At 39.5% G+C, this 27,912-nt stretch overlaps 2 protein-coding genes across 3 annotated transcripts in view; one reads left to right on the top strand and one right to left on the bottom strand.

The window, feature by feature from the left end:
* The window catches only part of LOC135258515 (ribonuclease inhibitor-like), a 362,007-nt gene that overhangs the window by 251,149 nt on the left and 82,946 nt on the right, over nucleotides 1-27,912 (top strand). The window lies entirely within an intron of this gene.
* si:ch211-255i20.3 (transmembrane emp24 domain-containing protein 11) lies at nucleotides 133-27,008 on the bottom strand. The gene is made up of 5 exons (XM_064342063.1): nucleotides 26,799-27,008; nucleotides 25,122-25,213; nucleotides 3,058-3,183; nucleotides 743-889; nucleotides 133-373 (listed from the first exon to the last, which is right to left on the bottom strand). The coding sequence occupies exons 1-5, from the start codon at nucleotides 26,926-26,928 to the stop codon at nucleotides 224-226; spliced, it is 645 nt and encodes a 214-aa protein (XP_064198133.1). The 5' UTR covers nucleotides 26,929-27,008; the 3' UTR covers nucleotides 133-223.

Genomic DNA, 27,912 nt, shown 5'->3' on the forward strand with positions numbered 1-27,912 from the left:
ATGTTAATGAAAATATTATAATATTGGGGTAGTTATTGTCGGAATGACTGCATGTGACAGTGCTACCGCGTTTTGTCCTCAGCCACTTGAATGGTTTCTTGGTCTTGGTCAGTCTTGCAGTGGTGTGCATGCAAACAAGACAAGCGTTGTTTGGTGTTATCAAGAACATTTATTTTGTGTCTAGTTGATTGTACAGTATAAGGAGTGGAGAGACTTGTCTCTCTTATACAAGCTTCTTTTCAATGAGGAAGTCTTTCAAACGCTTCATCTGCCAGACGCCGACGGTGAGAAGAATAGCAGTTTGTAGAATAGCCCACCACAAAATATTTCCGTTGCTTTTTTCACTTATTTGACGAAACGTCTCCTCCCGCTCCTAAAGAAACAGATGGATTTTCAGTGATAGTTAGTTTGGATGGCTACAGTTTACAGAGTGTAGGCGTCAATAGGAAAGTATGTATAGGTCTGGATTTGAAACGAATTATTGAAATCCATTTGCAGTTCTAGCTAGATGGAGAAATGAAAAGCAGGTTTGACTGTGGGTGACATTGATGTTGATATTGCAGTGAGATCAAAACCAGGGCAAAGACACATGCGACTATAGGGATAAACATGCCAACAGTAAGGAACAATATGTATTCTGTGCTATTTTGGTTTTGTCCTCCATTATTTGTAAAATTGATATGGCCATATGCTGTTGTATTTTTATCATAAGCTCAGCTTTATCACAGTATCCACATGCTACCCGCTGGAAGTTCTGCTGCCTGCTGATGTACAGCATTTGGTCGATTATATGCTGCAGACTGTACTCCATGGTTTTAACTGTGTCTTTCGCTTTAGCAGTGCCTGGGTCCATGGTGTGTTCTCCCATTTGAACATCCAGGTGCAGACGCTGAAAACAGATGAAAATATTATTTTATATGAGACAACATACATTTGTATATGGGTGGTTCTTAGACTACAAGCACTTTCATGTCCTTTGGTCATATTTTTAAAAATACATATAATTTTGTACAATTCCCTCTCTCTTTGTTAAATTAACAATAAAACCATCTTAGAAACTTTTTACCATGTGTCCATTATGATTTTTTCTTACTTTTCAACAGCCTTATAGGCTTCAATATCACTGTTTTGCCCTTGTCCCACACCAAGACTTTTAAAATTAAACAATGAAAATAAAGTGTAAAAATATAATTTATATGAAAACATTTAATGTTCCTGAACAAAGTAATACTCAAATAATAAAAAAACATTTTAGTATTTAATGTGAGACAGTTGTCAATATTATTTTTTACACAAAATATAGTTGTCACACAGTATCACCATCATTTCCACCACAGCAATGTAATTTCCCTTTAAAAAGTCTGTATGAGAGATTGTTTAGGTGGTTGTTAAGGAACTAGACAGTGGCAATGGAGCACATGTTTGATATGGAGGAGATGTGCATTTTCATGTACAGCTATTGAAAAAAAACCAAGGTAAATATTGCTTGAACAGACAATATTTTTATTGTATGTCATTTCCAAACATGCTGTACCTTCATGGAAGTTTGTAAGAGGATAGATTTTTTAAGTTAAATAAGTGTATTTTGCATGCATCATATGCTAGCTATCAAATCAAAGCTAATATGTCAAGCTACCTTGAAGTTTTTCACAAAATACTGTAGAAATGTCATTTCCACCACAGTCATTTCCACCACACTTCCCTCTGTGGTGGAAAAGACAAGAGTGTGGTGGAAATGAGAAAGGCATTGTGTTAACACATAAACCCAAGCTATCTATGTTGATAAGGCACAAATATGGATTGTAAAAATAGATATGTGTAATACTATGTTTATATATTAATTAAATCCAGAAACCGCAATGTTTCAGGATGGGAGGAAGCTTGCCCCTCAACCAGCACATCACATCCTAACACATCCCACAATTTAGGTCTGCAGCACATTCCGGACTTACACAAGGGGCTTATAGGTCAGTGGTATGCCGTCAATTATGACGGAGATGTGTACCTGGGCATCATTCAAGATATTGATGGTTACAGCGGTGCTCTTGTTAAAACAATGAGCCGCATAGGTAACAATTGGTCTATAGGTAACAATCGATTCTATTGGCCAGAGAGAGATGACATCATCTGGTATCAATCCGTGAAAGTAATAGGACTTATCCCTGAGCCTGAACCAGTGACCAAACGGCACCAGTGTCAGTCTGGAAAGAAATTTGTCAAACCCTTGATTAGATTTGGCCTTTAATCACATTCAGACATTCACACACACATGTGCCGCACGTACATACACGCACACGCACACACACATTATGTGCAGCCACACAACTGTTTATAATGGGCCAGACTAGAGTGCTCAGAATGCTTAAGTCCAAAGATGTACTATCATTTTGAATCATCTTCTGCATAATGGAATACTGGGATACATGCACACACACACACACACACACACACACAAATTAGATAAACTTATGAGACTGTGGTAAGTGTGATTTGAACAAGTTTTTTTAAATAAGTTCACAAGGACAAAAGTGCTCCTAGTTGAAGAAACCCCCATATATGCTTGGTGGCATGGGCTTTGAACGAATATAATAATTAATTCATTTCCAGTGAGTTAAGTTACAGGTTATTAGCTCCATTGGAGGCAAACATCTTTGTCCAAATTGAAAACTGAATGCACGTTGCTAGAACTCCCAAGACTTACATTAATTAAACAGGGATTCCCATACCCTCACTCTTTCCACAAGGCCTTGGTTCAGGTAACTTGCAATCATAGCCTATTAATGCTGAATTGATGTCCAAATCTTTGGTCTGTGTAGCACAGTGGGTAAGGAACTGGGCTTGTAACCGAAAGGTCACAAGTTCGATTCCCGGGTAGGGCACTGCCGTTGTACCCTTGAGCAAGGTACTTATTCGAAATTGCTTCAGTATATATCCAGCTGTATAAATGGATACAATGTAAAAATGCTATGTAAGTCGCTCTGGATAAGAGCGTCTGCTAAATGCCTGTAATGTATTATTGTTATCTTATTATCAAGGACGTTGAGTAGCTGAACTCACCAGCCTGTCCCCAGCAAAGACTGCAAAGCGTGTGGAGTTGGACTGCATACACAGGAAGTGTTGGCCAGAGGAATGTGCTGTAAATGTGAATTTTCCCTTTCGGCCATATCTTTTAGACATCAATGTCTGCAAAATAAATAAAAATCCAGTTATTTAGCCCACATTGTACATATTATCTCATGAAAAACATGTTTTCCATGTACAAAAATGCCAAGTTACTCACACATACAAAGCACTATCTATAACTCATTCATTCAAACTGGCAAAATCTAGGCCTGCCATTAAATGTATTGATATCAAAATGACGCCAAGTTACTGTACTACAAACAATACAGGCTGTCTTGCCTCACCGGAATTGAAGAAGCTGTATTCCAAAGCAATGCTACCCAATGTTTCCTAAATTGTTTCAAGTCACTTCACCCTGTGTTTTTTAATTTGACCATCTCACAATGTCGTCATTCAAACTTTGTGTCACATCAAAGTGTCACATAACTAAAATTGCCTCATGCAAAACATTTAAATAAATGTCCCCATGGGGATAATGAAGTATTTTATGTATGTATGGATACTATTTATTTTACTTACGGTATTTATTGTAAGTAGCAAATATACAAGAACATTTAGTAAAATGAACTTGACAAGCAAGAATAAACATATGTTTTCTGGAGGAATATGCTTTCTGCAGTTTTGTACATTCATTTAAATGTCTGAGGCAAGTTTAGTTATGTGACACTTTGGTGTGACACAAAGGGTCAGAATGTACATAAATTAATATTTTTAAGGGATGAGAGTCTGTAGCTGTTGTGGTTATTTCTGTGGGGAACCCTGAAAAGTACCAAACTCTTGGTGCTGTACAGGTATGGGGCATTCCCCACCAAGGCGTAACTTGGCTGGATGGCATACCTGCCATCCCAGTGCTGAGCCATTGCTAAACAGAGTAGAATCATCAGATTTTGCAGCATGGCGGTGAATGGAGCTTCATGCTATAACATGATCATCAAAGTCAATTTCAAATATTTACAAGTAGCTGGATTATTACTTTCATTGTTACACAACCTATAATGTTTATAATGAATTCATAGTTATAAGCCGACACGCAGTTTTTCACAATTCCTGACATTTAATCACAGTAAACATTACCTGTCTTAGGTCAGTTAGGATCACAACTTTACTTTAAGAATGTGAAATGTCAGAATAATAGTAGAGAGAATGATTTATTTCAGCTTTTATTTCTTTCATCACATTCCCAGTGGGTCAGAAGTTTACATACACTCTTAGTATTTGGTAGCATTGCCTCTAAATTGTTTAACTTGGGTCAAATGTTTCGGGTAGCCTTCCACAAGCTTCTCACAATAAGTTTCTGGAATTTTGGCCCATTCCTCCTGACAGAACTGGTGTAACTGAGTCAGGTTTGTAGGCCTCCTTGCTCGCACACGCTTTTTCAGTTATGCCCACAAATTTTCGATTGAGGTCACGACTTTGTGATGGCCACTCCAATATCTTGACTTTGTCTTTAAGCCATTTTGCCACAACTTTGGAAGTATGCTTTGGGTCATTATCCATTTGGTAGAGTCATTTGTGACCAAGCTTTACCTTCCTGGCTGATGTCTTGTGATGTTGCTTCAATATATCCACATAAATTTCCTTCCTCATGATGCCATCTATTTTATGAAGTGCACCAGTCCCTCCTACAGCAAAGCACCCCCACAACATGATGCTGCCACCCCCGTGCTTCACGGTTGAGATGGTGTTCTTCGGCTTGCAAGCCTCACCCTTTTTCCTCCAAACATAACGGTGCTCATTATGGCCAAACTGTTCAATTTTTGTTTCATCAGATCAGAGGACATTTCTCCAAAAAGTAAGATCTTTGCCCCCATGTGCAGTTGCAAACTGTAGTCTGGCTTTTTTATGGCAGTTTTGGAGTAGTGGCTTCTTCCTTGCTGAGCAGCCTTGTAGGTTATGTCAATATCAGACTCGTTTTACTGTGGATATAGATACTTTTGTACCTGTTCCCGCCAGCATCTTCACAAGGTCCTTTGCTGTTGTTCTGGGATTGATTTACACTTTTCGCACCAAAGCATGTTCATCTCTAGGAGACAGAACGCATCTCCTTCCTGAGTGGTATGACGGCTGTGTGGTCCCATGGTGTTTATACTTGCGTACTATTGTTTGTACAGACGAACGTGGTCCCTTCAGGCGTTTGGAAATTGCTCCCAAGGATGAACCAGACTTGTGGAGGTCCACAATTTTCTTTCTGAGGTCTTGGCTGATTTCTTTTGATTTTCCCATGATGTCAAGCAAACAGGCACTGAGTTTGAAGGTAGGCCTTAAAATCCACAGGTACACCTCCAATTGACTCAAATAATGTCAATTAGCCTATCAGAAGTTTCTAAAGCCATGACATCATTTTCTGGAATTTTCCAAGCTGTTTAAAGGCACAGTCAACTTAGTGTATGTAAACTTCTGACCGACTGGAATTGTGATATAGTGAATTAAAAGTGAAATAATCTGTCTGTAAACAATTGTTGGAAAAATTACTTGTGTCAAGCACAAAATAGATGTCCTAATTGACTTGCAAACACTATAGTTTGCTAACATGAAATCTGTGGAGTGGTTAAAAATGAGTTTTAATGACTTCAACTTAAGTGTATGTAAACTTCCGACTTCAACTGTATATATGGATTTCCGGATCAATGCATCATTTCTCTATGGAGAAAATTAATGGGAGTTTCACATGACGGTCTCTGTCACAGTCAGTTATTTTGTTAACAGCAAGCTAGTACTGCTGCAAACGTTAGTTACGTCACAGCTAGCCCGGCGGCTTTTCAAGCTGGTCAAAGCAAGCCAGCAAAGAAAATTAAAGGAGGTATACCTTAAGGAAATTACTAACAAAAACAGCAACAACAACCTGCTTGATTGCTTGTGTCTGACACGCACTTCCTGTTTGTGGTGGAAAAAGGGAAGGAGTCCGGTGTTTGGAAAAGTTTGTTACAGCATTTTATTGTGCTTTCAACTGTGTATCTGATGTTAGTTTGTGTATTTTTTTTTTTTGTTGTTTTTTTTTTTTTTAAGCCTCATATTATAAGTAAGGTAAGATGGTTTTGCTCCGAAGGTGAAAATCTTTGTCGCCATTAGGGGATGGGGGGGACTTCCAGTTTTTTCCTCCCTTAAGCATTTGTGTAGCAAACTAGCCAGTTAAATAATTCGGCCACCTTCTTTCTGACCTGAGATTTTTTTAGTGGTTTTCAACTTCCCAGGAGAAAATATTATTGTAGTTAGATAGTTTGCCCTTATTGTTACATGTTAACATTAGCTGTAGTTTATTATAATCTGATTTCAGGTAAATTTTGTATTCTGTTCTGAGATATAATTAAAATATTTCCTAGTACAAGGGTTCCTTCAGTCATTGCTATTTAATAAAAAACAAAACTAGCTAAGTTTGTTGATTATAACTCGAGTGATTCTACACCTGGTAGTTCTTTTTCGTGTTATTTATTTAACACTAAACCTCTTTGCGCACAAGCCAAATCTGCCCAATCCTCGCCCATTTAAGGGGTACCTTATTTAAACCTTTATAACTCCAGATGTGAGCATCACAGAGACCTGGAAAATGAAGCAGGACATTTGTACCTTTTACAATACTAACTAAGATTAGTTTATATTCTTAATTTGGGAAGAAATAAAGTGCCACAAGTGTAATTGACTAGGTAAAAAATCTAAAATGAATTTGCTCTTTAGTAATGCAATCAGAGAGATATTGAGAGATCCCATATATAAAACAGGTTAAACTATACATGGCCCGAATCAAAAACTCCATGACCTTAATCTAAGGGTGGATATGCAGAACTCCTAAAACATCTATGAAGCAAAAAATAAGCAGTGTACCCAGTGTCTCCAAATCTATCCAAAATGTCTAAATTATGCATTGCTGTAAATCACAACATAATCATGTATTTCACTACAAATCAACTGTTTTGACTCAAGAAACTCCCCCTTGCTTCATTTTAAAGTGGGAATTACAAGCTTTTCATAAGTACAGTGGTCTAAAATATCTAGGGGTCCAGAAACAAAATTCCTCCAAAAATGAATAAAATGCTTTATAATTTGTCCATTATAAAGCATATGAATGTACCCCTTATGAATGTTTAAGATGAAACATTAATGTCAGATTTAAAAATAATGCAAAAACATTATCACACAATGTGGTACAGTACCTAAATTTGTAATAATTAGTTCTTGTATGTTTTTCTGTACTCTACAGTATGTAGGCTAATGTTTTCTTGAATGGGGCGACATTAAAACAATATTCAGCTGTCCACCACATTTTGTTCCAACTCACATCACATCCGGTGTATGAAACACAAATCCTACTGAACTACCAAGGAACGCTTACGTTACAGTGTGAAATATGCTCATTATAAAATACCACTGACCTATTTAAAGTCACTCAATTTCAAAAATAACATATATAACAAATATTTTGAGCAGTAACACATAGAATTCTTATCTATGTTCAGTAGAAAGCGACAGAGTCAGGGAATCAATGCTGTTGTTGTCCCCTTATGACTTAGTCCAGAAAACAGTATCAGTTGAGTCTATCAGCAAACATAGCCATGCTCTGAAGTTCTCAAGAATAATAATATTTTCCAAGAAATGACAAAACTCATCGATAACGTTTCGCTGGGTGCTGTGCTGTAAAACTCTATTCTAAATGTAAAATTACACATACACAAAAATATAAATGCAACACAATTTCGAAGATTTTATTGAGTTCACAGGTAATAAACTTAAATCAGTCAACTGAAATAGATTCATTAAGCACTTATTGATTTCATGTGATTGGGGATACAGATGTGCATTTGTTAGTCACAGATTCCCCAAAAAAGAAGATACCATGAAATGAACAGAATACCGATCAGTATCTTGTGTGACCACCATTTGCCTCATGCAGCACGACACATCTCTTTCGCATTGAATTGATAAAATTGGTGATTGTAGCCTGTGGAATATTGTCCCACTCCTCTTCAATAGCTGTACGAAGTTGTTGGATATTGGTGGGAACTGGAACACGCGGCAGAACTGGGACATTTTCAGCTTTGAGGAATTGTGTACAGATCATTGCACCATGGGGCCATGCATTGTCATGCTGAAACATGAGGTGATGGTGGTGGATGAATGGCACAGCAATGGGCCTCAGGATCTCATCACAATATCTCTGTGCACTCAAATTGCCATGGATAAAATGCACTTGAGTTCTCTGCCCATACCAACACTCCACCACCACCATGGGCCACTCTGTTCACAACGTTGACATCAGCAAACCGCTCACCAGTGGCGACTGGTGAACTGAAAATTGGTGGGGCACAGAACTTTCCTTTAAACTAATCATTGATCTCAACCGATTTTCATTAATTTTCCTTTATTATCAAGCGTGCCAATAATCGGACGAATCAAATGGCAATTATTAAGTAGCCTAACACGCAGCGTCTTCATTCCGTGTTAGGGGGATTCAATCATAAATTCAATTTATCTGTTAAAAATCCATTTTAATCACCAAGTAGTCTACACTTAATAAACAAGATACACCAGTCTGTTATCTACCGTGTTAGCTTTCAGAATAACCAGCAAAAACAAAACCTGCACTTCAAGATTGTTTACAATCTACACATTGCAGATATTTGCCATGAATACAAGTGCGGAGAAAGAAATATATGTATCTGCAAATAATGTTGATTAATAATGTGCACAATTTTGTACTGCAAATGAAAACAAATGTAGGCTATAAGGCCTAGGCTACTCCCTAAAACTGCCTATTTGGGGAGAGCTGGCTATATATGATAGTATTGAGTAGCCTATTTTGTGGATTAATTGTATTGATACTCAAGGAAAAACGGGAAGTTTCTGCCACTGCTTAGTGATTAAAACAGATTTTTCTAAATCGCATTTATCATTTAATCTCCCTAACACAATGCGAAGAAGCTGTGTGTCACTTTCCAATTAATTAGTCAGATCATTTGCATGCTTGTTAATCACTGAAAATTAATTAAAACAGTTTGAGATCAATGATTAGTTTGATCAATGATTAGTTTAAAGGAAAGTTCTGTGCCCCACCAATTTTCAGCTCACCAGTCGCCGCTGCCGCCCACCCACCCGACGCCATACACGCTGCCTGCCATCTTCTCTGTACAGCTGAAACCGTGATTCATCAGTTCTGCAGCATACCAGTGGCCATCGAAGGTGAGCTTTTGCCCACTCACGTCGATTGTGACGCCAAACTGCAGATCAATCAAGACCCCAGTGAGGACGTCGAGCACACAGATGAGCTTCCCTGAGCTGATTTCTGACAGTTGTGCAGAAATTCTACGGTTGTGTAAACCAACTGTTTCATCAGCTGTCCGTGTAGCTGGCCTCAGACGATCCCACGGGTGAAGAAGTCAGATGTGGCGGTCCTGGGCTGGCGTGGTTACATGTGGTCTGTGCTTGTGAGGCCTGTTGGACGAACATCCAAAATCTCTGAAATGAGTCAACTTACGGTGGAGAAATGAACACCTGTTACTCTGGCAACAGCTCTACAGGACATTCCTGTAGTCAGCATGCCAATTGCATGATTTCTTAACTCTTGAGGCATCTGTGACATGGTGTTGAACAACAAAAAACTCAACATTTTAGGGTGGCCTTTTATTGACCCCATCATAAGGAACACCTGTGTAGTGATCATGGCTTTTAATCAGCATCTTGATATGCCACACCTGTGCAGGAGATGGATTATCTTGACAAAGGAGAAATGCTAGTTAACAGTGATATAAACAAATTTGTGGGCAAAATTCGAGAGAAATAAGATCTTTGTGCACATAGAACAAATCTTTGAGGTATTATTTAAACGCATTAAAAATGGCTGCAAAAATAAAAGGTTTGCATTTATATTTTTGTTCAGTCTACTTCGTTAGAAAGCTTATACGGTCACCTACTGAATAAATTAAGTGTCAATCGATCCAGGTTGTACTAAAAACGGCGTAAACAACATGTGGTATTACGCAGAGCTATTTTGGAAAGGACCCAGGCGTAACAAATGTGTGTATATTTCACAAATATATTGTTGAAGACAATAAATGACCACTGAACATTGAAAGGAATATCTTTACGTTTAAAACCATTTATTTATTTATTCCATTTTTATTCACAGATATTGATAGTAAAATGCCACAATATAATTCTACTATAATTCCTCTAGTTTATTTCAGTGTTCAGTGAGCAACATTTTTCACGGCTGTCAAGGCATACCTTCGGCTATTGTTGGCTTTATCTTGTTGCTATGATGGAATACAAATTTTTAGTGGTGAAAGAATGATTTATGGATGCCCAGATAGATACTATTGTCCAGTGTGTCGTGGGTGTGGGGTGTAGTTGCAGATGAGAATGTGGGGAGGGGGGTGCTTGGTAAATGGAGGACAGGTGCGACAACGGTGGCGATTAGAAACTCTTCGGCACAGTCCTGAATCGTCTAGTAATAAGCTAGATCACAGAGTTTGAGTTTTAAACTCATAATTTGGCTGCAGGAGCACTGAACGCCTGAGTTGAACAATCTCAAGACGTCGGAGTCATGGCTACTAGGGGTCTACACCAACAAGTTAATGTTAGATAGTTAATAGGTATTTATTTATTTATTTTATTTTCCTCTCCGGTTTCTCTTACTAATTGTCTGGAGCCACCCACACGGGGGCTTGGTGCTTCGGCAGTATCTTACTCTAGACATAGGGTGATAGGGGATAAAAATGTGGTCAAAGCCACGTGAGGGTTGCAGGATAATTGTGCTTCTGGAAAGCGAGTTCATCTGCCACCATTGCCAACTGGTTGAGGACCTTGAGAGCAAGATTCTTGCTCTTGAGGGCCAGCTTGCTGGACTTCTCAGTTCGCAACTGGTAGAGTTCCAGGAACTGAGTAGCTTGTCCTTTAAGGAATTGGTGTGCATGCCACAGCTGGGAAGGGGGGAAATCCAGAGCAGGCAGGGAGAGATAGTTGGGTGATAGTGGGGCGCAGGCTCAGAAAAGGGCATTTCCACCACACTTGGGCGACATCTCCAGAGGTTGTGGTTTCCAACTGATTCCAGCCCTTGCAGGAATTGCATCTGGCTCTTGATTCTGTGAGTGGGAGGACTGATGAGCCACTGGGCTCCCAGATGGCCACATCCTCCCAGAAAAGGTAGCTAGTGATAGAGGTGGACTCAATTATTAGGGGGTAGACAGCATAGTCTGTTTGCACAAAAAGGAATCACGTACGGTGTGTTGCCTGCCTGGTGCCCAGGTAAGAGATCTCCTGGAGCGTGTGGACAAACTCCTGGCGCTACCGAGAGCAGGAGAGTCTAGCTCCCGAAAACCAGTAGCGGGGTCCCGCTTCCATTTTCGCTTCCATTTCTTACCAATTGTGTGCTCCGCCCCGTCCATTTCTTACCAATAGAAATCTCCCCGTCTCTCTGGTCCATTTCTTACCAATTGGGACTCGTTCAGCTCGTCCATTTCTTACCAATCAAATCTCCCCTTTTCTGCAGCTCCATTTCTTACCAATCGGGACTCATCATGCTCGTCCATTTCTTGCCAATCTTTCTTGCGGCAACGCAGCTTTTAAACGATGACAGCGACAGCGCGCAAGAATGCAGCAGAATATTGCATTATAATCAAGGTAAGAAATGAAATGAAATTGTTAAATGGTCAAGAGGAAAACCCAGCTAACGGTCGTTTGATAGCAGCAGAGACGATATACTTTTATTCTGCCGTCTCTGATAGTAATTTAGCTGGATTAGGTAGCTAAAATTATATTAATGTCTAGCTAGCTAACGGAAATTTACCTGAAAGATCAGGTAAATTAGCCACATGATGTAATTATCAATGTGTTATCTATTATTATGATGTTCTGTGGAGCAATGACATAGCAATGACATAGTCATAGAAAGTCGTAGTTGCATTATATAATAAACATAGACTGATAAAATTCCTTGGACAGTGATTCCCTGTTAAATTGACATGAGCTGGCTATAAATCAAGTCAGATCACCTTCTGCAGCTCCTGCTCTTTCTGTCCCCACTGCAGTGATCTCACACATATCCTCCCCACAGCCAACACTGAATTTAGGAATGGTAATGGCCTACCATCTTTTAATTTTCCTAGTGCTGATCTCTTTACTTATTTTTTTTTTACCACGACAGCAAACTTAACTACAATGTTTTGTTTTATTTGGAATGGTTCTTTTCCCTTTTTTTATATCCCCCTATTCTCATCACATGTCATTCTCTCCCAGTTTGTAAAAGCTTGACCTGGTGGGACACATAATTCTGCTGCAATGCCAAACTTTAATTTGGCCAAGAAGTCTGGTCAGGTTTTCTGGAGCACACATTTTTTAATTACATGGTTTTGTATTAAATGCAATTTATCTTTGGATCATATATTGATTAATTTATATATGATAATTGAAGCCATTGTGACATATTATGCAATGACATTAGCTGTTGTCTTTTGTGTGATTGTATTTGTATGTCTTCTCACTCCTAACACGTTTCCAGTCCACCTGGATTATTTTTCAACTGACAGTGCTTGTGTATGTGCGTTCATGCATGTACAGTGGGCTCCAGAATTATTGGCACCCTTAATAAAAATGAAGAAAAAAGGCTGCATATAATAAATGACACAGATAATAATCTATTATGTTATGTTCAAACATATACTATATATATATGTGATGTTCTGTGTAAGGACCCACACGCAGACCAGGGAAATCCAAAAAACGTTGTCTTTAATCAGTCCGAGTTTCGAAGCCAGGTAGTCAGAGAGAGGACGGTGCCGAATCGAGTTTCCAAAAGAATAGTAAAAAGACAGGCAAAAAAGTCAAAAACCAGGAGATCAGAAATAGCGAAGGTACAAAGGGGCAGGCAAAAGAGAAGTCAAAGAAAAGCGAAGGTCGAACCAGAAGCAAACAAAACCAAAAGGGGCAGGCAAACTCAAAGTCGGGCAAAGGGGTGTCGCAGGAATCTCAATAAACAAAGGCTTACAAATAATCGGCACAATGAATATGATCAACGTTCTGACAGGGAACTGGTGGAAAAGACTGACATTTATACACTGGGGAAGGTAACAATCAAGGAGGGGTTACGTGAGTGAGGGCGGAGTAACAAACAACATCCAGGTGAAGAACATTAGGATAACTAATTAAATGACAGGGGACTGACAAAACGCGGACTGGAATCACATAGACAACAATGATAACAGACGGCCTGGGTTTAGCAGGTAAAACACGTGCAGAGAGAGAGAGGTGCAGTTAGAGCAAGAGACAGGTGCAGGCAATTGCAGAACTCAGCGTTAGAGCAGGCTAGAAAGAAAAGGGGCGGAGCTACAGCGCAGCATGGAAAAGGGGAGACTGGTTAATGTATTAGTATAGTGATCTAAACTATCAAAAACCCAAAACTAGTGTGTGTTAGTCCATTAGTAATATTCACATGTTAGTATATTAGTGAGGTTAGTACTTTACAATCTATAAGTTAGTAGGGATTAGTAGAAATTAGTAAAACTAGAAATCAGCAGGAAGAAAGTAAAGCGAGACTGGAAAGAAGGGGGGAAACCACGAAAACCCGGAACCACCCGAATAGTGAAATCACACAAGTACAGGGGAGTGAAGCAGCTCAGGGAACACAGAGACAGTACTGGGGAGACAAGTGACCGGGAATACAGACTACAACAATATATTCATATATATATATATTCAAACATATAAAACTATATACTTTTATTTCAATACATTTACTTTCATGCTTCAATGGTTTTTTTATTAAGTAATCAAATTTTTTCTTGGAAGGGTGGCACGAAGACAGCCCTGACTGAGCACAATAAACAAAATCAAGAATCTGGAGCTTACCAAACCTCATTGGAATTATGACTGGAAGAGAGTGCTATTGTCAGATGAGACCAAAATTGAACGTTTTGGCCATACACACCATCAACACGTTTGGTGGCAAAAGAGGAATGCATACAGGAGAAGCACCTCATACCTACGGTCAAATATGGAGGTGGGTCATTGATATTTTGGAGATGTTTTGCTGGCAGTGGTCCCGGGGCACTATTTTAAATCAATGGCACAATGAATTAAACAAAGTACCAGGAAATGTTGGCAGAAAATGTGGCTGTCTCTGCTAAGAAGCTAGGACTAGGTCATAGGTAGATTGTCCAGCAGGACAATGACTCCAAGCATACATCAAGATCTAAACAGAAATGCTTACGTGAAATCAACATCCATGTTTTCCAATGGCCTTCTCAGTCTCCAGACTTAAATTCCATCAAAAACCTGTGGTCTGAACTGAAGGGGAGGGGGGGGGGGGTCCATAAGCGTAAACCCAAAGATATCAATGATTCTGAAAAGTTCTACATGGAGCAATGGTCAAAAATCCCTCCAAATGTGTTCTCTAAACTTATCACAAATTATAGGAAAAGACTCATGGCTGTCATCTTTGCCAGGGGTGGTTTCACAATGCATTAAACCAGGGGTGCCAATAATTGTGGAACCTGTTTTTTGGGGAAATATTTTTATTTTATTTTTTATTTTTATTTTTTTTTTTCTTTGGTTGATTACAATGAATCATTAATCACACACTAGTTTACACATGTTGGAAAATAAAGCTTATGTCAATAACTGTATTATTTTTTAGTTTAGCCATTTTTTTTAGCATTTGTTTTTTGTGCATATTTATCAAGGGTGCCAATAATTCTGGAGCCCACTGTATGTGTGTGTTTTTCACACTGTCTACATATGCCCTATACTCAGGGGTTAAATTGGGATTTGGGAGGTGGGTGGACCCTGAGAGCCGGTGGCAGGTGGGTGAAAAAAGGTACAAACCAATGAATGTCTCAGCTCAAAATAGTTGTATCTTTGATGTATTGTGCACATAATTGTAATTAAGGAAAACAATGTTTTAAAAAGAATGTATACTATTTATGCAAGCTTTTACATAATATATTTCAAGTTTATTGAGTGTCATTAATGTTGAGAATTTTTTTTACCCACGAAAATAATCGGTCATCCTCCTCTTGTCCTCACTTTCTTCCTCCTTTATCCATCTTTCTTAAACTGGTGAGGCGTAAAACTTTCCTTTAAACTAATCATTGATCTCAAACTGTTTTAATGAATTTTCAGTGATTAACAAGCATGCAAACATCTGACTAATCAATTGGAAAGGGACACAGCTTTTTCGCATTGTGTTAGGGAGATTAAATGATAAATGCGATTTAGAAAAATCCATTTTAATCACTAAGCAGTGGCGGAATCTTCCCCTGATTTTCCTTGAGTATCAATACAATTAATCCACAAAATGGGCTACTCAATACTATCATATATAGCCAGCTCTCCCCAATAGGCAGTTTTAGCAAGTAGCCTAGGCCATATAGCCTACATTTATTTTCATTTGCAGTACAAAATTGTGCACATTTTTTATTAACATTATTTGCGGATACATGCACTTCTTTCTCCGCACTCGTATTCATGGCAAATATCTGCAATGCGTAGGCTAGATTGTAAACAAAATTGAAGTGCAGGTTTTGTTTTTGCTGGTTATTCTGAGAGCTAACACAGTAGATAACAGACTGGTGTATCGTGTTTGTTAAGTGTAGACTACTTGGTGATTAAAACAGATTTTTAACGGATAAATTGATTTTATGATTTAATCCCCCTAACACGGTATGAAGACGCTGTGTGTTAGGCTACTTGCCATTTGATTAATTCAATCGTTGGCACGCTTGATTATAAAAGAAAATTACTAATGAAAACAGGTTGAGATCAATGATTAGTTTAAAGGAAGGTTTTGCGCCCCACCAATTTTCAGCTCACCAGTCGCCACTGAATAAAACGTTATGTATGTGGGAAATATTCAATCCTAGCTTAGCTGCTGACCAGCAACCAGCTGATTTTGCTTAACAAAATCATTCAGTGTCTCACCCAAGCCCCTGTGTTAGCTTTTGCAGATCCAACTAAGCCCTACATTCTGCATGTGGATGCAAGTCTGAATGGTCTAGGAGCTGTGCTAGAGAGAAATATGATGTACCTCATGTCAAAATGCTTGATTGATGCCCCGCCCCCTTGACCTTTTGACCTCTGATATGGTTTGGTTGGTGAGGGATAAGAGGAGGGGAAATGGTGGTTGTGGTTGCCAGATGGTGAGGACAAAAAATAGAAAAAAAATAATAATAGAATAAATAAATTAAAATAAAATAAAAAATAATTAAAATGTTAAGAATGCTTGGTGTAACTAAACTCCTTGTGGGGCAATTGCTTGTGCAACTTGAAACATTTATTTATTCTTTACCAGTAAATCAAGCAATATGTGAGAATATGTAAGTAACTAAGCTTTAAAGCAGTGGTTTCTACATTAGATCGAAGAAAACATCTCCAGGCAAGTATGCAGAGTCTTAACAAGCCGATAGGGTGCCGATTTAAGTGTGTGAAAAAAGCAAGGAATGGAACAACGTAAGCGGAATAAATAGCAATGTTGTTTAAAAGCATGGATTAGCAAAAGTGGGGAGAACAGGGTAAACGTTATGTTAAGCTGCGAAGAGAAATGCATGAAAAAGCAAGCGTGCAAAAAGCGGTGTTATTGTGGAACGAATTGGGAGTGTTAAAGCGTTATAAGAGAGGTTTTTAAGAAAGCCAAAAGTAGAAAAAAGCACATGCGTTAGATACTTATCCCATTTCCTGCGACAAACAGCAGTGGTGCGTCTCTATGTAAGTAGATGTTCACAGCTGAAGTGCGAGAATCAAAATGACCACAGCGTCCCTGTAAGCAGGGCGGAGTTAGGGAGGAGACACCGTTACGTTAGAGCATCGCCACCAAAGTTTCGAAGGGCCCATCAATCGTCGGTGACATTTAGGATTTTGGGGTAGCCGAAGTGACACAAAGTGTAGATGGGTAGGATACATGTGGTAATTGCATTTACGTCTGGAGATGCATGCAGAAGGCGGGGTTGGGGTAGGACACAGACACGCACGCACACATACACACTCTTATTTAGTATTTTGGTCGTGCAAACAGGATTACGCCCACTTTTCAGAATGTGTATGAAGTCTATTGGTTTGGTTGGAAGCCGTAGCAAGGGTGTTGAAGATCTCTCAGCAACTGCTTTTGCACAAATTACGTTACCGTAAAAGAAAATGTCGGCTCTCCGAACACCCGAAGCGCCCGAGAAAGCCTTTGCGTCCCACAGCAGAATCCCACGTGCACGGCGTCGTATACTCCACTAGGAGTGGTGGACGGGAAACGACCAAGGCTTTCGGTGCGGCTATTATTTCACCATTGATGACCAACACAGCAGCAAGGTGACACTTTTCAAGCTTTCAAACGCGGAGGTTGACAGCCCGTCAACAAAGGGAGTACGTCTGTACCTGTCAGACTGGCAGTTAATGAAAGACTGTTGCCAGCTCTTTGTGGACTCCTCCGATGAATATTTTGGCTTTGAGAGCAAAGTTAAAGGGGACATTTCTCAGCATGTAATCGAGGTCAGACTTTTGTGGACTGACCAGAACAAGCTAATCAAATTGGTGGAATATGATGGTGTTCCAGAACTGTGTAAAACCACTATGCCTGGTAGGCTACAATGCAAGCTGGGCGATATTGATCGAGAGATCATCAATTCTGTGACATTTCTATGGAAGGACTGGACTGATTTCATATTTCCAGAAATTGATGCAGTGTTTGAAGAGCTTCGGCAGCTTGAGACATTTAGATGTGTCAGAATGCAGCTTCAACACCGTTTTAAGGATAGGGCCTGTTACAACAAACCAACATCTGACATAGAGGAGGCTGAGGATGAGAAACTGGAACAAGAGCTCACAAAACTACATGGTCCAAAGCCTGGTTCTATGACTTTTTTGCTTTGTATAATTATTCTGTTGTCTGTACATTTTCAAAATAAAATGTGCCTTTTGCAAATGATTATTTTTCAATAAATGTTTTGTCTTAAATAAAAAGCTATTTTTTAAAAATAAAATAAAAAAACAAAAACTTACAAGTGTCATCTTATATTGTTACTTAAAATGAGGGTGGAATATTTAACCATATATGGTCAAGCACACACACACAGACCTGCCCCCGACCACACCTTTAGCTACATGGTAGGTGGGGAGATGGTCCTTAAAAGCCACCAGATTTCAAAGTTTTCACAGTCAGCACCAGAACTTCCACCAAGGCTAAGACAATGTATAAACCCTTACGGACATCCGTGCTTTTCCAGCAGCCCAAGCCCTCAGAATCTTGGGGATATGACGACAAACCCCGGGATGCTTTCCCAGACCAACCGTTTGTTGCACCGCCATCAGCTGCAGCACCGGCAGCCTCAGCAGCAGCAGCAGCAATTGCTGCTGAAGATCTCGACAAAAACTGGTTGCAGGACCTGTGTTGTAAATTTGACAAAATGGACATTACCTATTCACCAGCAAAGCAATCAGATCAGGAAAAGAACAACGAGTCACCCGATACACCATGCTGCTGCAGGCATCATAAAGTCTTTAACAGCCTGCATTCTGGAGCATATTATTGAGAATGATTTGAAAAATGACTGTGTCAGCTGTGCTGTGAACCATCCCAGCCAGAGGCACCGCACATGTTTGCATGATCCTGAGGCCTACTACTTCACAAACAACTTTGACAAACTGACTGAAAAACTGAAGCAGCCCCGGTTGGCTGTCCTAATAGCCAAAGCTGCATCTTTGAGCCTTAAGCGTATACTCACCACAAATGTAACAGGATGTATCGCAGCTGTTGCAACATTGACAAGACATTTCTTCTGTATTGAATCTTCCTGAAGACAATAAATGCTATTGTTAAATACACTCACTATGCTATTATATCTAAAAAAAAGTGGTACACGATAGGAGGATTTTAAGGTGATTTTCGTGATCAGCAGCCCAAAATTCATAAAATACACCCAAAAGTGTTCAGGAAGCAAAATCTTCATTGTCCAGTGTTATTAGTAAAAATAGGCACATCAGCAGGTGCAGAAGTGACAATGTTATTAATGGTGTCAAATAGGACTTTGGAGTTGCGTTTACTAGCGGAAATTAGGTTTCCAAAGTAAGAAGCCCTCGCAACCTTCACCATGTTATTAAAATCAGTTAAAAGATCTTTATAATAGAGATGGTGAACCTGGAGTTTAGTTGATTTCCACAGTCGCTCTACCCTCCGACATTTACCCCGGAAACAACGAATTTCCTCATTTAACCAGGGGGAAGAATTGACTAAAGGAACACAGTCTCGTTTTAGTGGGAGCCACTTTATCCAAAACGGTGAAGTAATGTGTATTAAAGGAGTGGACCAGACAATCAACGTCAGCATGAGAGGACAACACCTTGCTAGGGTCAAAATCTGCAGAAAACTTCTCAGCTGAGAGGCAATGTATGATGCGAGAGCATCTTACACGTTTACTGGGCAGAGAGTCTATGTTAAAAGACAGGTTGAATAACACACATTCATGATGGCGCCGCAGATGGCTGCCTCGGTGTGTTGACCAAAGCAAATTCCTCGTATGTGTAAATGTACTTGGCAATAAATTCGATTCTGATTCTGATTCTGATTCTGATTCTGATGATCAGAGACATGCAGCTCCTCAGAGCAAATAGATTCAATATTTACACCAAGCATAAAAACAAGGTCCAAGGTATGACCCTTAATGTGAGTGGGACCAGACACGTGTTGAATAAAATTAAAAGACTCAGTGACATTAATAAAATTGGCAGCAAATCTACAAGAAACATTATCAATGTGAATATTAAAATCACCAACCATAATAACTCTGTCCAACTTAATGATGGAGGATAAGAAGACACTAAATTCAGACATAAACAAACTATTAAAACCAGGGGGTCGGTAGATTAAAATACAATAAAACGGATTTGAACGACCAACATTGGTTATCTGTAGTTCAAATGATGTAAAAGCCCCAATGCTCACCGTACGACTTAAAAAACAGTTCCGGTGGCGAGCCCTCCACCCCGGACTGAGGACCTGGGAGTGCTAATAAAAGAACAGTCTGGTGGGTACAGTTTGATTAATGGGCCTTGGTCCAAACTCCTTTGCCAAGTAGCAGTCAGAAACAGGAAATCCAGGCTGTGGCAAACAAGCCTGCCGCAGGCCACCGAAGTGGCTTTCCTAGAGGCCCTCGAGCACAGAGACACAGGGAGATGATGTTCCAACAGTCCACATTTATTTACGAGGGTTGGCAAGATGGTACAGCCAAATGAGCAGATGTAAAACACTGTCATGACAGAGAGGCTTCCCTGTGTGAGTGGGGATGGCAGATTTAAACTGTGTGCACTGATTGCCTCACTACGCACAGGTGCAGCCACTCCTGCTCCCGGGTCCAATTAGCCTGGCCAATTATCTAATTCTTAACCAATTATCCAATTGGCCAGGTCTAATTAGCTTGACCCAGGGCAGGTGTGGCTGCTTAAACCAGCCATCCCCACACCACACAGGCCTTTTGAGATTAATAAATCATTCAGTATAAAAGACTTATTTGCAATGGGGCGAGCATTTATCAGCGCCATCCTGAGGGGCTCAGACCCACTTCTAGCAACAGCAGAGGCCTGAGCCAAGGGGCGCAGGTTTTGAGGGTCTGATCCGCTGCGCACAGTGAAATGTCTCACTGGGGGGGAGGCCCTATTTGTGATGACAGTCTGGATAGGAAGATGAGCCATTAAAGGTGTTAATACCAGGAGGGACAGTAGGAGGGGCTAGCGCTGGAAACAGTGACATAGGGTTCCAACCACGGGGACTCCTGTGGAGCAAACTTTCTATGGTTGTAGAAGCTGCAACCTTCGGTTTTAAAAGCAGGGGGTAGCTAGCGTCGCTAGCAGGGGGGACAATAGTCTGAAGTAATACAACCGGAATTGGAATAATTTTCGGTGAGGGAGTGCGGGATGTAAACAGTCAGTCATGTGGATAGGATGGAACAGCGTGCTGCAAATTAGCAGCTAGCATTTGGCTACCCAGCCTGTTGGGGTGGACTCCGTCAAATCTAAAAAAGGAGGAGCAGTTCCAAAACAAATTAAAATTGTCAACAAAACCTATGTTGTTCGCTCTGCAAGTGGACTGGAGCCAGGTGTAAAGGCTGAGGATTCGACTAAAACATGCTGCTCTCCCCATCGTGGGCAGGGGGCCGGAAATAAAAACTGTGTAAAAGACTTTACACAGTTGTTTAAAAACTTAAAAAGGTCGTTGAAATCCTTTTTGGTCAGCTCAGACTGCTGACAAGCTGTATCATTGGTTCCCACATGAACTATCACCCAGTTTATAGAAGACGGGAGTGATGGCATCAGCCGAAAGAGGCAATCTTCTTGGACTGCCCAAGAGCCACGTCTATAATGCTGGACAAAAGCAAGTCTTTTTTATCGAATTCATCCGAGAGCCGTCAGATGTCCTCCTCCAGGTCAGTAAACTTTTTGTTCCCTTTCTTTAGTAGCAGTTCATCCTCACCGAGCATAGTTCACATGGTTTTTATTTTGGTTATCTTAGCCACCAGGCTAAAAAACAATAAAAACACTGATAAAATAAAATGGAATAAAATGATGATAAAATAGAACTGCAGATAAAACCACAGGAGCTTACTGAGACATGTCTGCCAGGCCTCTACTGCAGCTATCTTCAGTTCCTGCTTGTTCTTGGGGTGTTTTGCCTTCAGAAAGTGAAATGGATTCAGGTCAGATGACTTGCCATTGCAGAACATTCCACTTCTTTGCCTTAAAAAAGTCTTGGGTTGCTTTCGCAGTATGCTTCAGGTCATTGCCCATCTGCACTGTGAAGTCCAATGAGTTTTGAAGCATTGGGCTGAACCTGAGCAGATAATATAGCCCTATACACTTCAGAATTCATCCTGCTGCTTTGGTCAGCAGTCACATCATCAATAAATACAAGGGAACCAGTTCCAGTGGCAGCCATACATGCCCACGCCATAACACTACCTCCACCATGCTTCACAGATGAGGTGGTATACTTTGGATAATGAACAGTTCCTTCCCTTCTCCATACTCTTCTATTCCCATCATTCTGGTACAAGTTGACCTTTGTCTCATCTGTCCATAGGATGTTGTTCCATAACTGTACAGGCTTTTTTAGATGTTTTTTTTTTTAAACTCTAATCTGGTCTTCCTGTTTTTGAGGCTTACCAATGGTTTATATCTTGTGGTAAACCCTCTGTATTTACTCTGGTGAAGTCTTCTCTTGATTGTTGACTTTAACAGATACGCCTACCTCCTGGAGGGTGTTCTTGATCTGGTCAACTGTTGTGAAGGGTTTTTCTTCACCAGGGAAAGTATTCTTTTGTCATCCACCACAGTTGTTTTCCATGGTCTTCCAGGCCTTTTGGTGTCCCTGAGCTCACCAGTGCGTTCTTTCTTTTTAAGAATGTACCAAATAGTTGATTTGGCCACACCTAATGTTTTTGCTATCTCTCTGATTAGTTTTTTTTCAGCCTAATCATGGCTTGCTTCACTGACAGTGACTGCTCTTTGGACTTCATATTGAGAGTTAACAGCCAACAGATTCCAAATACAAATGCCTCACTTGAAATCAATTCTAGACCTTTTATCTGCTTACTTGTAAATTAAATAATGAGGAAATAACACACACCTGGCCATGGAACAGCTGAGCAGCCAATTGTCCAATTACCTTTGGTCCCTTAAAAAGGGGGGGACCACATATAAAAAGTGCTGTAATTCCTACACCGTTCACCCAATTTGGATGTAAATACCTTCAAATTAAACCTGAAGGTCTGCACTTTGAGCTCATATCCATAATTTAATTTCCTATATGCTGTGGTAGACAGCTAAAATAACAATAACTTTGTCAATGTCCAAATATTTATGGACCTGACTGTATACAGTCCCCTCCAAAAGTATTGGAACAGCAAGGTCAATTCCTTTGTTTTTGCTATACACTGAAGACAATTTAGTTTGAGGTCAAAAAATGTACATGAGATGACAGATCCGAATTTCAGCTTTTATTTTCTGGTATTTTTATCTAGATTTGTTAGATTGTAACAACTTAGAACATATCACCTTTTGTATCAGACAACCCAATTTTTAGGTGAGCAAAAGTATTGGAACATGTGACTGACAAGTGTTTCTTGTTGCCCTGATGTGTCCTGTTAGATTGATTGGTTAAACAATAAATAGTTCTGAATGTCTACTCTTGGTTTTAGCCTTGGGTTTTGCCTGTGAAAACTGCATTTGTGTTATAAAAGATAAACTAACAGGAAGACCAGAGAGCTGTCTTTGGGAGAAAAGCAAGCTTAGAAAAGAGGGGAAATCAATCAGAGCCATTGCACAAGAATTGGGGATAGCTTGTACGACAACTTGGACTGTCCTCAAAAAGAAAGAAACCACTGGCGTACTGAGTAACAGATATCGAACAGGTTGACCAAGGAAAACAACAGCAGTTGATGACAGAAACATTGTGAAAGCTGTGAAGAAAAACCTCAAAACATCAGGCAGTGACATCACAAACAATCTCCACAGGACAGGGGTGAAGGTATCTCAATCAACCGTTCGAAGAAGACTTAGAGAGCAGCAATATAGAGGCTATACCACAAGATGCAAACCACTCATCAGTAGTAAGAATCGGAAGACGAGATTACAATTTTCAAAGAAGTACAGAGATGAGCCACAAAAGTTCTGGAACAAAGTTTTATGGACTGCAGAGACCAAGATTAACCTCTACCAAAGTGATGGAAAGGCCAAAGTGTGGAGACAGAAGGGATCTGCTCATGATCCAAAACATACAAGCTCATCTGTGAAGCACGGTGGAGGAAGCGTCATGGCTTGGGCTTGCACGGCTGCTTCTGGAGTGGGCTCACTAATCTTTATTGATGATGTAACTCATGATGGTAGCAGCAGGATGAATTCAGAAGTCTACAAAAACATTCTGTCTGCCAACTTACGGAGAAATGCGTCCGAACTAATTGGGAGGAACTTCATCATGCAGCAAGACACAAAAAAAAACACACTGCCAACACAACAAAGGATTTCATTAGGGAGAAAAAGTGGAAGGTTTTAGACTGGCCAAGTCAATCACCAGACCTTAACCCAATTGAGCATGCATTTCACCTCCTGAAGAGGAGATTGAAGGGTAAAACCCCCCGAAACAAACAACAACTGAAAGAGGCTGCAGTAAAAGCCTGGAAAAGCATCACAAAAGAAGAATGCAACAGTTTGGTGATGTCAATGGGTCGCAGGCTTGATGCAGTTATTGCAAGCAAGAGATATGCTACCAAATATTGTTTAGTGTTATTTGCTTTCATTTACTTAAATACTCTCTGTTCCAATACTTTTGCTCACCTAAAAATTGGGTGGTCTGATACCAAAGGTGCTATGTTCTAAGTAGTTTAACACATCTAGGTGTAAATACCAGGAAATAAAAGCTGAAATTCTGAACTCTTGTCTCATGTTCATCTTTTTATCTCAACCCAAAATGTATTCAGTGTATTGCAAAAACAAAGGAATTGGCCTTGCTGTTCCAATACTTTTGGAGGGGACTGAATATCAATGACTGTGACAGGCACATAGAAAGTACATTAGTCAAATTTGCAGATGATACAAAACTGTTTGGAATCTACTAAAGTAGATCCAGAAGTGGGCGGAAACCTGGCAAATGAAATTCAATATAGCCAAATGTAAAGTTCTGCATGTGGGAACATTAGACAGGATTACTTTATGGGAGGAACAAAATTAGAATGTGCTCAGTTTGAATACACAGATAGAGGACAGCTGATGGAATGTTTATTTGGCTTGTTACCAAGGCAGTGTACCAGCATTTCTCCTGCTTTGCTTTACACAGAAGAAATACCGGGTCAGGTATGGCTTTTTCCTATGTAATGAGGTGGGTCAGAGTCGGGTTGCTATGCATCTCTCATCAGGTTTTTGCATGTTTCGCCTGTTCAACTGTGTCTCACCCAATGTGTTTGTGTCTCACGTGGTTAGTCCCTCCATTTGTAGTGTGGGGTCCTCATAATTTTCTGCATGTCTCTCCTGGTGCATGTGTTTCTCACCTGGTGGTCTGGGTCTCTCACAGTGACGGTCAGACCAAGATGAGGCAAGTGATTTGGCTTTCCATTGTCCCAGTATTCCAGCAGAAAATACCCTGTGAAGAGCAGAGAGAGTATATATTTCAAAATTAAGGATATTCCAGTATAGTAATACGTGTTTGTTTTGGATTCAAATACTTTTCTACGCTGTACTGATCTTGTCTGGTGTATTGGAACCAATTAAATACTCTCAAAATGTGCAAATCCCACCTTCTGGTCATACTGGCAGGCTCAATTACACCAGGAATTACCCCCTCACTTTCATGTTGACTGACAGACCAAGTTGTTTTGAAATAAATACAGGGGGAAATAAACATGTCTTAAAATAAATATGTGTACAAATAAATATGCAAAGAAATTAATAAAAGAGGCTATGTGCATCATGAAATGAAATGAGACATAAAATAATTCATAGATATGTATTTCATTGCTTATTTATTTAATTATCAGGTAATTAATTGAATTGCTTATTTAATTCATTATGAATTTATTTATTTCATTTTGTCACATTTTGTATTCCATGGGGTAGGGCTGGTTAAAGCAGTACACTGAAGCAGATATAATTAAATCACCAAAGTACCAAATGACATATTTATATATATATATATATATATATATATATATATATATATATAAAGTTTAGTTACTTTAAATAGTTTGGGTAAACCTTAGAGTATGCAATATGTAGAGACGATGACAGCAATAGAAACCTATAGGGAGCAATTCCACCACACGGCACCAGGAACTGCAATAGTTTCGCTCTCCACACATGCTTAGCTGTGTCCTTGGTCACATACCTAATCACATGCACAAGGAAAACGCAGGACAATGACGTAAAAACAAGGCTATGTCATAGCCTTGGTGGATGAACCAATGAAAAATGCTTTGAGACCTTAAATCAGTTTACTGCAAAACATTGCTACATACTGCTATATTTTGAGTTATTTTGATATAAATATTATAAAGTCCCAGTTGAAGAGCATGAGGATGTAACTGGTGTCTTATAGCATTCCTGATTTTATTTGCTCTAATTCTTTACACTTTGCATTGACACTAATGTTATACACTAATTGCATAATTGAAACCCACTATTTGCATTCAATTGTTTTATATGGTATCACATTATTTTATAATATAAACTTCACCACTATGGAATTCATCACTTTTTTAGTTATTTAGCATTATTTTAGTATCACAATACTTCAGCATACATTATTCTTTACTAGAGTACATTGTAAATCATCGTTTAATTCTAAGTCATTGACATTCTTAATTCACTGTCATCTTTTTACAACAATTAGAATTCTTTTAGGATTTATTGAGGATAGCTTCTGTTGCAAGTTAAAAACAGAACCCAAGGCCCCAGCCCTTTCAGATTACTAGTGTTAATGCATATCCAGTTAATAGTTCTCATATAGAGCTGGGGTGTTACACTGTTGTCATACACTTGTAGGAGTGTGATGACCTGCACATTGTGTAAAAGTTGCAACTCACATTTGTTTAAGCCCATATTCATAACATAACAATAAATACAGTGGCCCGACTCACAGTGCAGCTCTGCACAGTACTGTCTTCATGCAGTGGTAACTGCTGACCAACCCAGCCATGACAAATATGTCTTCTGGTGTCAGCCAAACTCACCCGTTACTAGTGTGTCCTCTGGCACCTCCTCGATGATGCATTTCTCTTCTTGCTCCCCCAGGTCGAAAAACATTGCAGAAGTCAGTTCCAGGTAACAGAGTACCAACAACCCAGTAATAAGAATCCCCATGTTAAATGACACGATGCAGTGTCTTCGACTAACATAAATGGAAAGTGGTGGGTGTTTTACCGTGAGAAGTTCACAGCTGTGTGTGGTCATACAAATTCTGCACGGCAGTGTTGAACAGATAAAATAAAGAGATAAGCTGTTACACAGAAGGTCAAACTGATGATAAAGAGAATTAAATGGCTAATCTATTAAGTGCCATTCTCTGTGGTGAAATCTGCTTGTATGTGTTTGCACATTTTAATTTGTACATTAAAATGAATGCTGAATAGATAGTCTAGTCCTAAGCGTTTCTGTAAATTAAGAACTTATCATGGCATGTGGTGATTGATTGTTGTGATCTTGCATGTGAAGACATGGATTTTTGTCCTTGCCCATTAATGGCAATGTTTTATGCTAGTTTGTATACTAGCAACTGCACCTTCATCCATTTATCATATGTTAGTTACACCAGTATGAGGCAGTTCCTAAAACCTGCAAAGACTAATTGCATCATGAAATACATAAAAAATTATGTGATTATGTATATATTTTTGATTGGCCCATATATCTGTCATTTGTGATGACAGATATTTTAGATGTTTACATATATTTCCGATGGCCTGTCAGCTTCACAATGGCTGGTATAGAAGTATTAGGGAGATTGTGGTGTAAAGCTGGAAAACTCACTTCAAGTATATCCAAAAAAGCAGGTTGTACAGTGATGTGTTATGCCTCCTGGGGTTGTGCATGTGAAAGTTACCTAATTATTATTCAAAAATTTGTGTTTAATTGCATGTATCCTCTGACACATGCATTTGTTTATCGAGTTTAATAAACTAAATCTGTTCAAATATTTCTTTTCACATACCCTTCATTGTACAAGGAAACTGAGATTAAAGTTGCATTAAAGGATTAAAGGATGCAACGATTGATCTGCCAATGATCAGTAACAGCCGATAATGCTAGATAGTTTAAAAACAGCTGATGGTTAACTCCGATTATGTC

This window comes from Anguilla rostrata, chromosome 7 (genome assembly GCF_018555375.3).
Source record: "Anguilla rostrata isolate EN2019 chromosome 7, ASM1855537v3, whole genome shotgun sequence".
In the NCBI taxonomy this organism is placed as follows: Eukaryota; Metazoa; Chordata; class Actinopteri; order Anguilliformes; family Anguillidae; genus Anguilla; species Anguilla rostrata.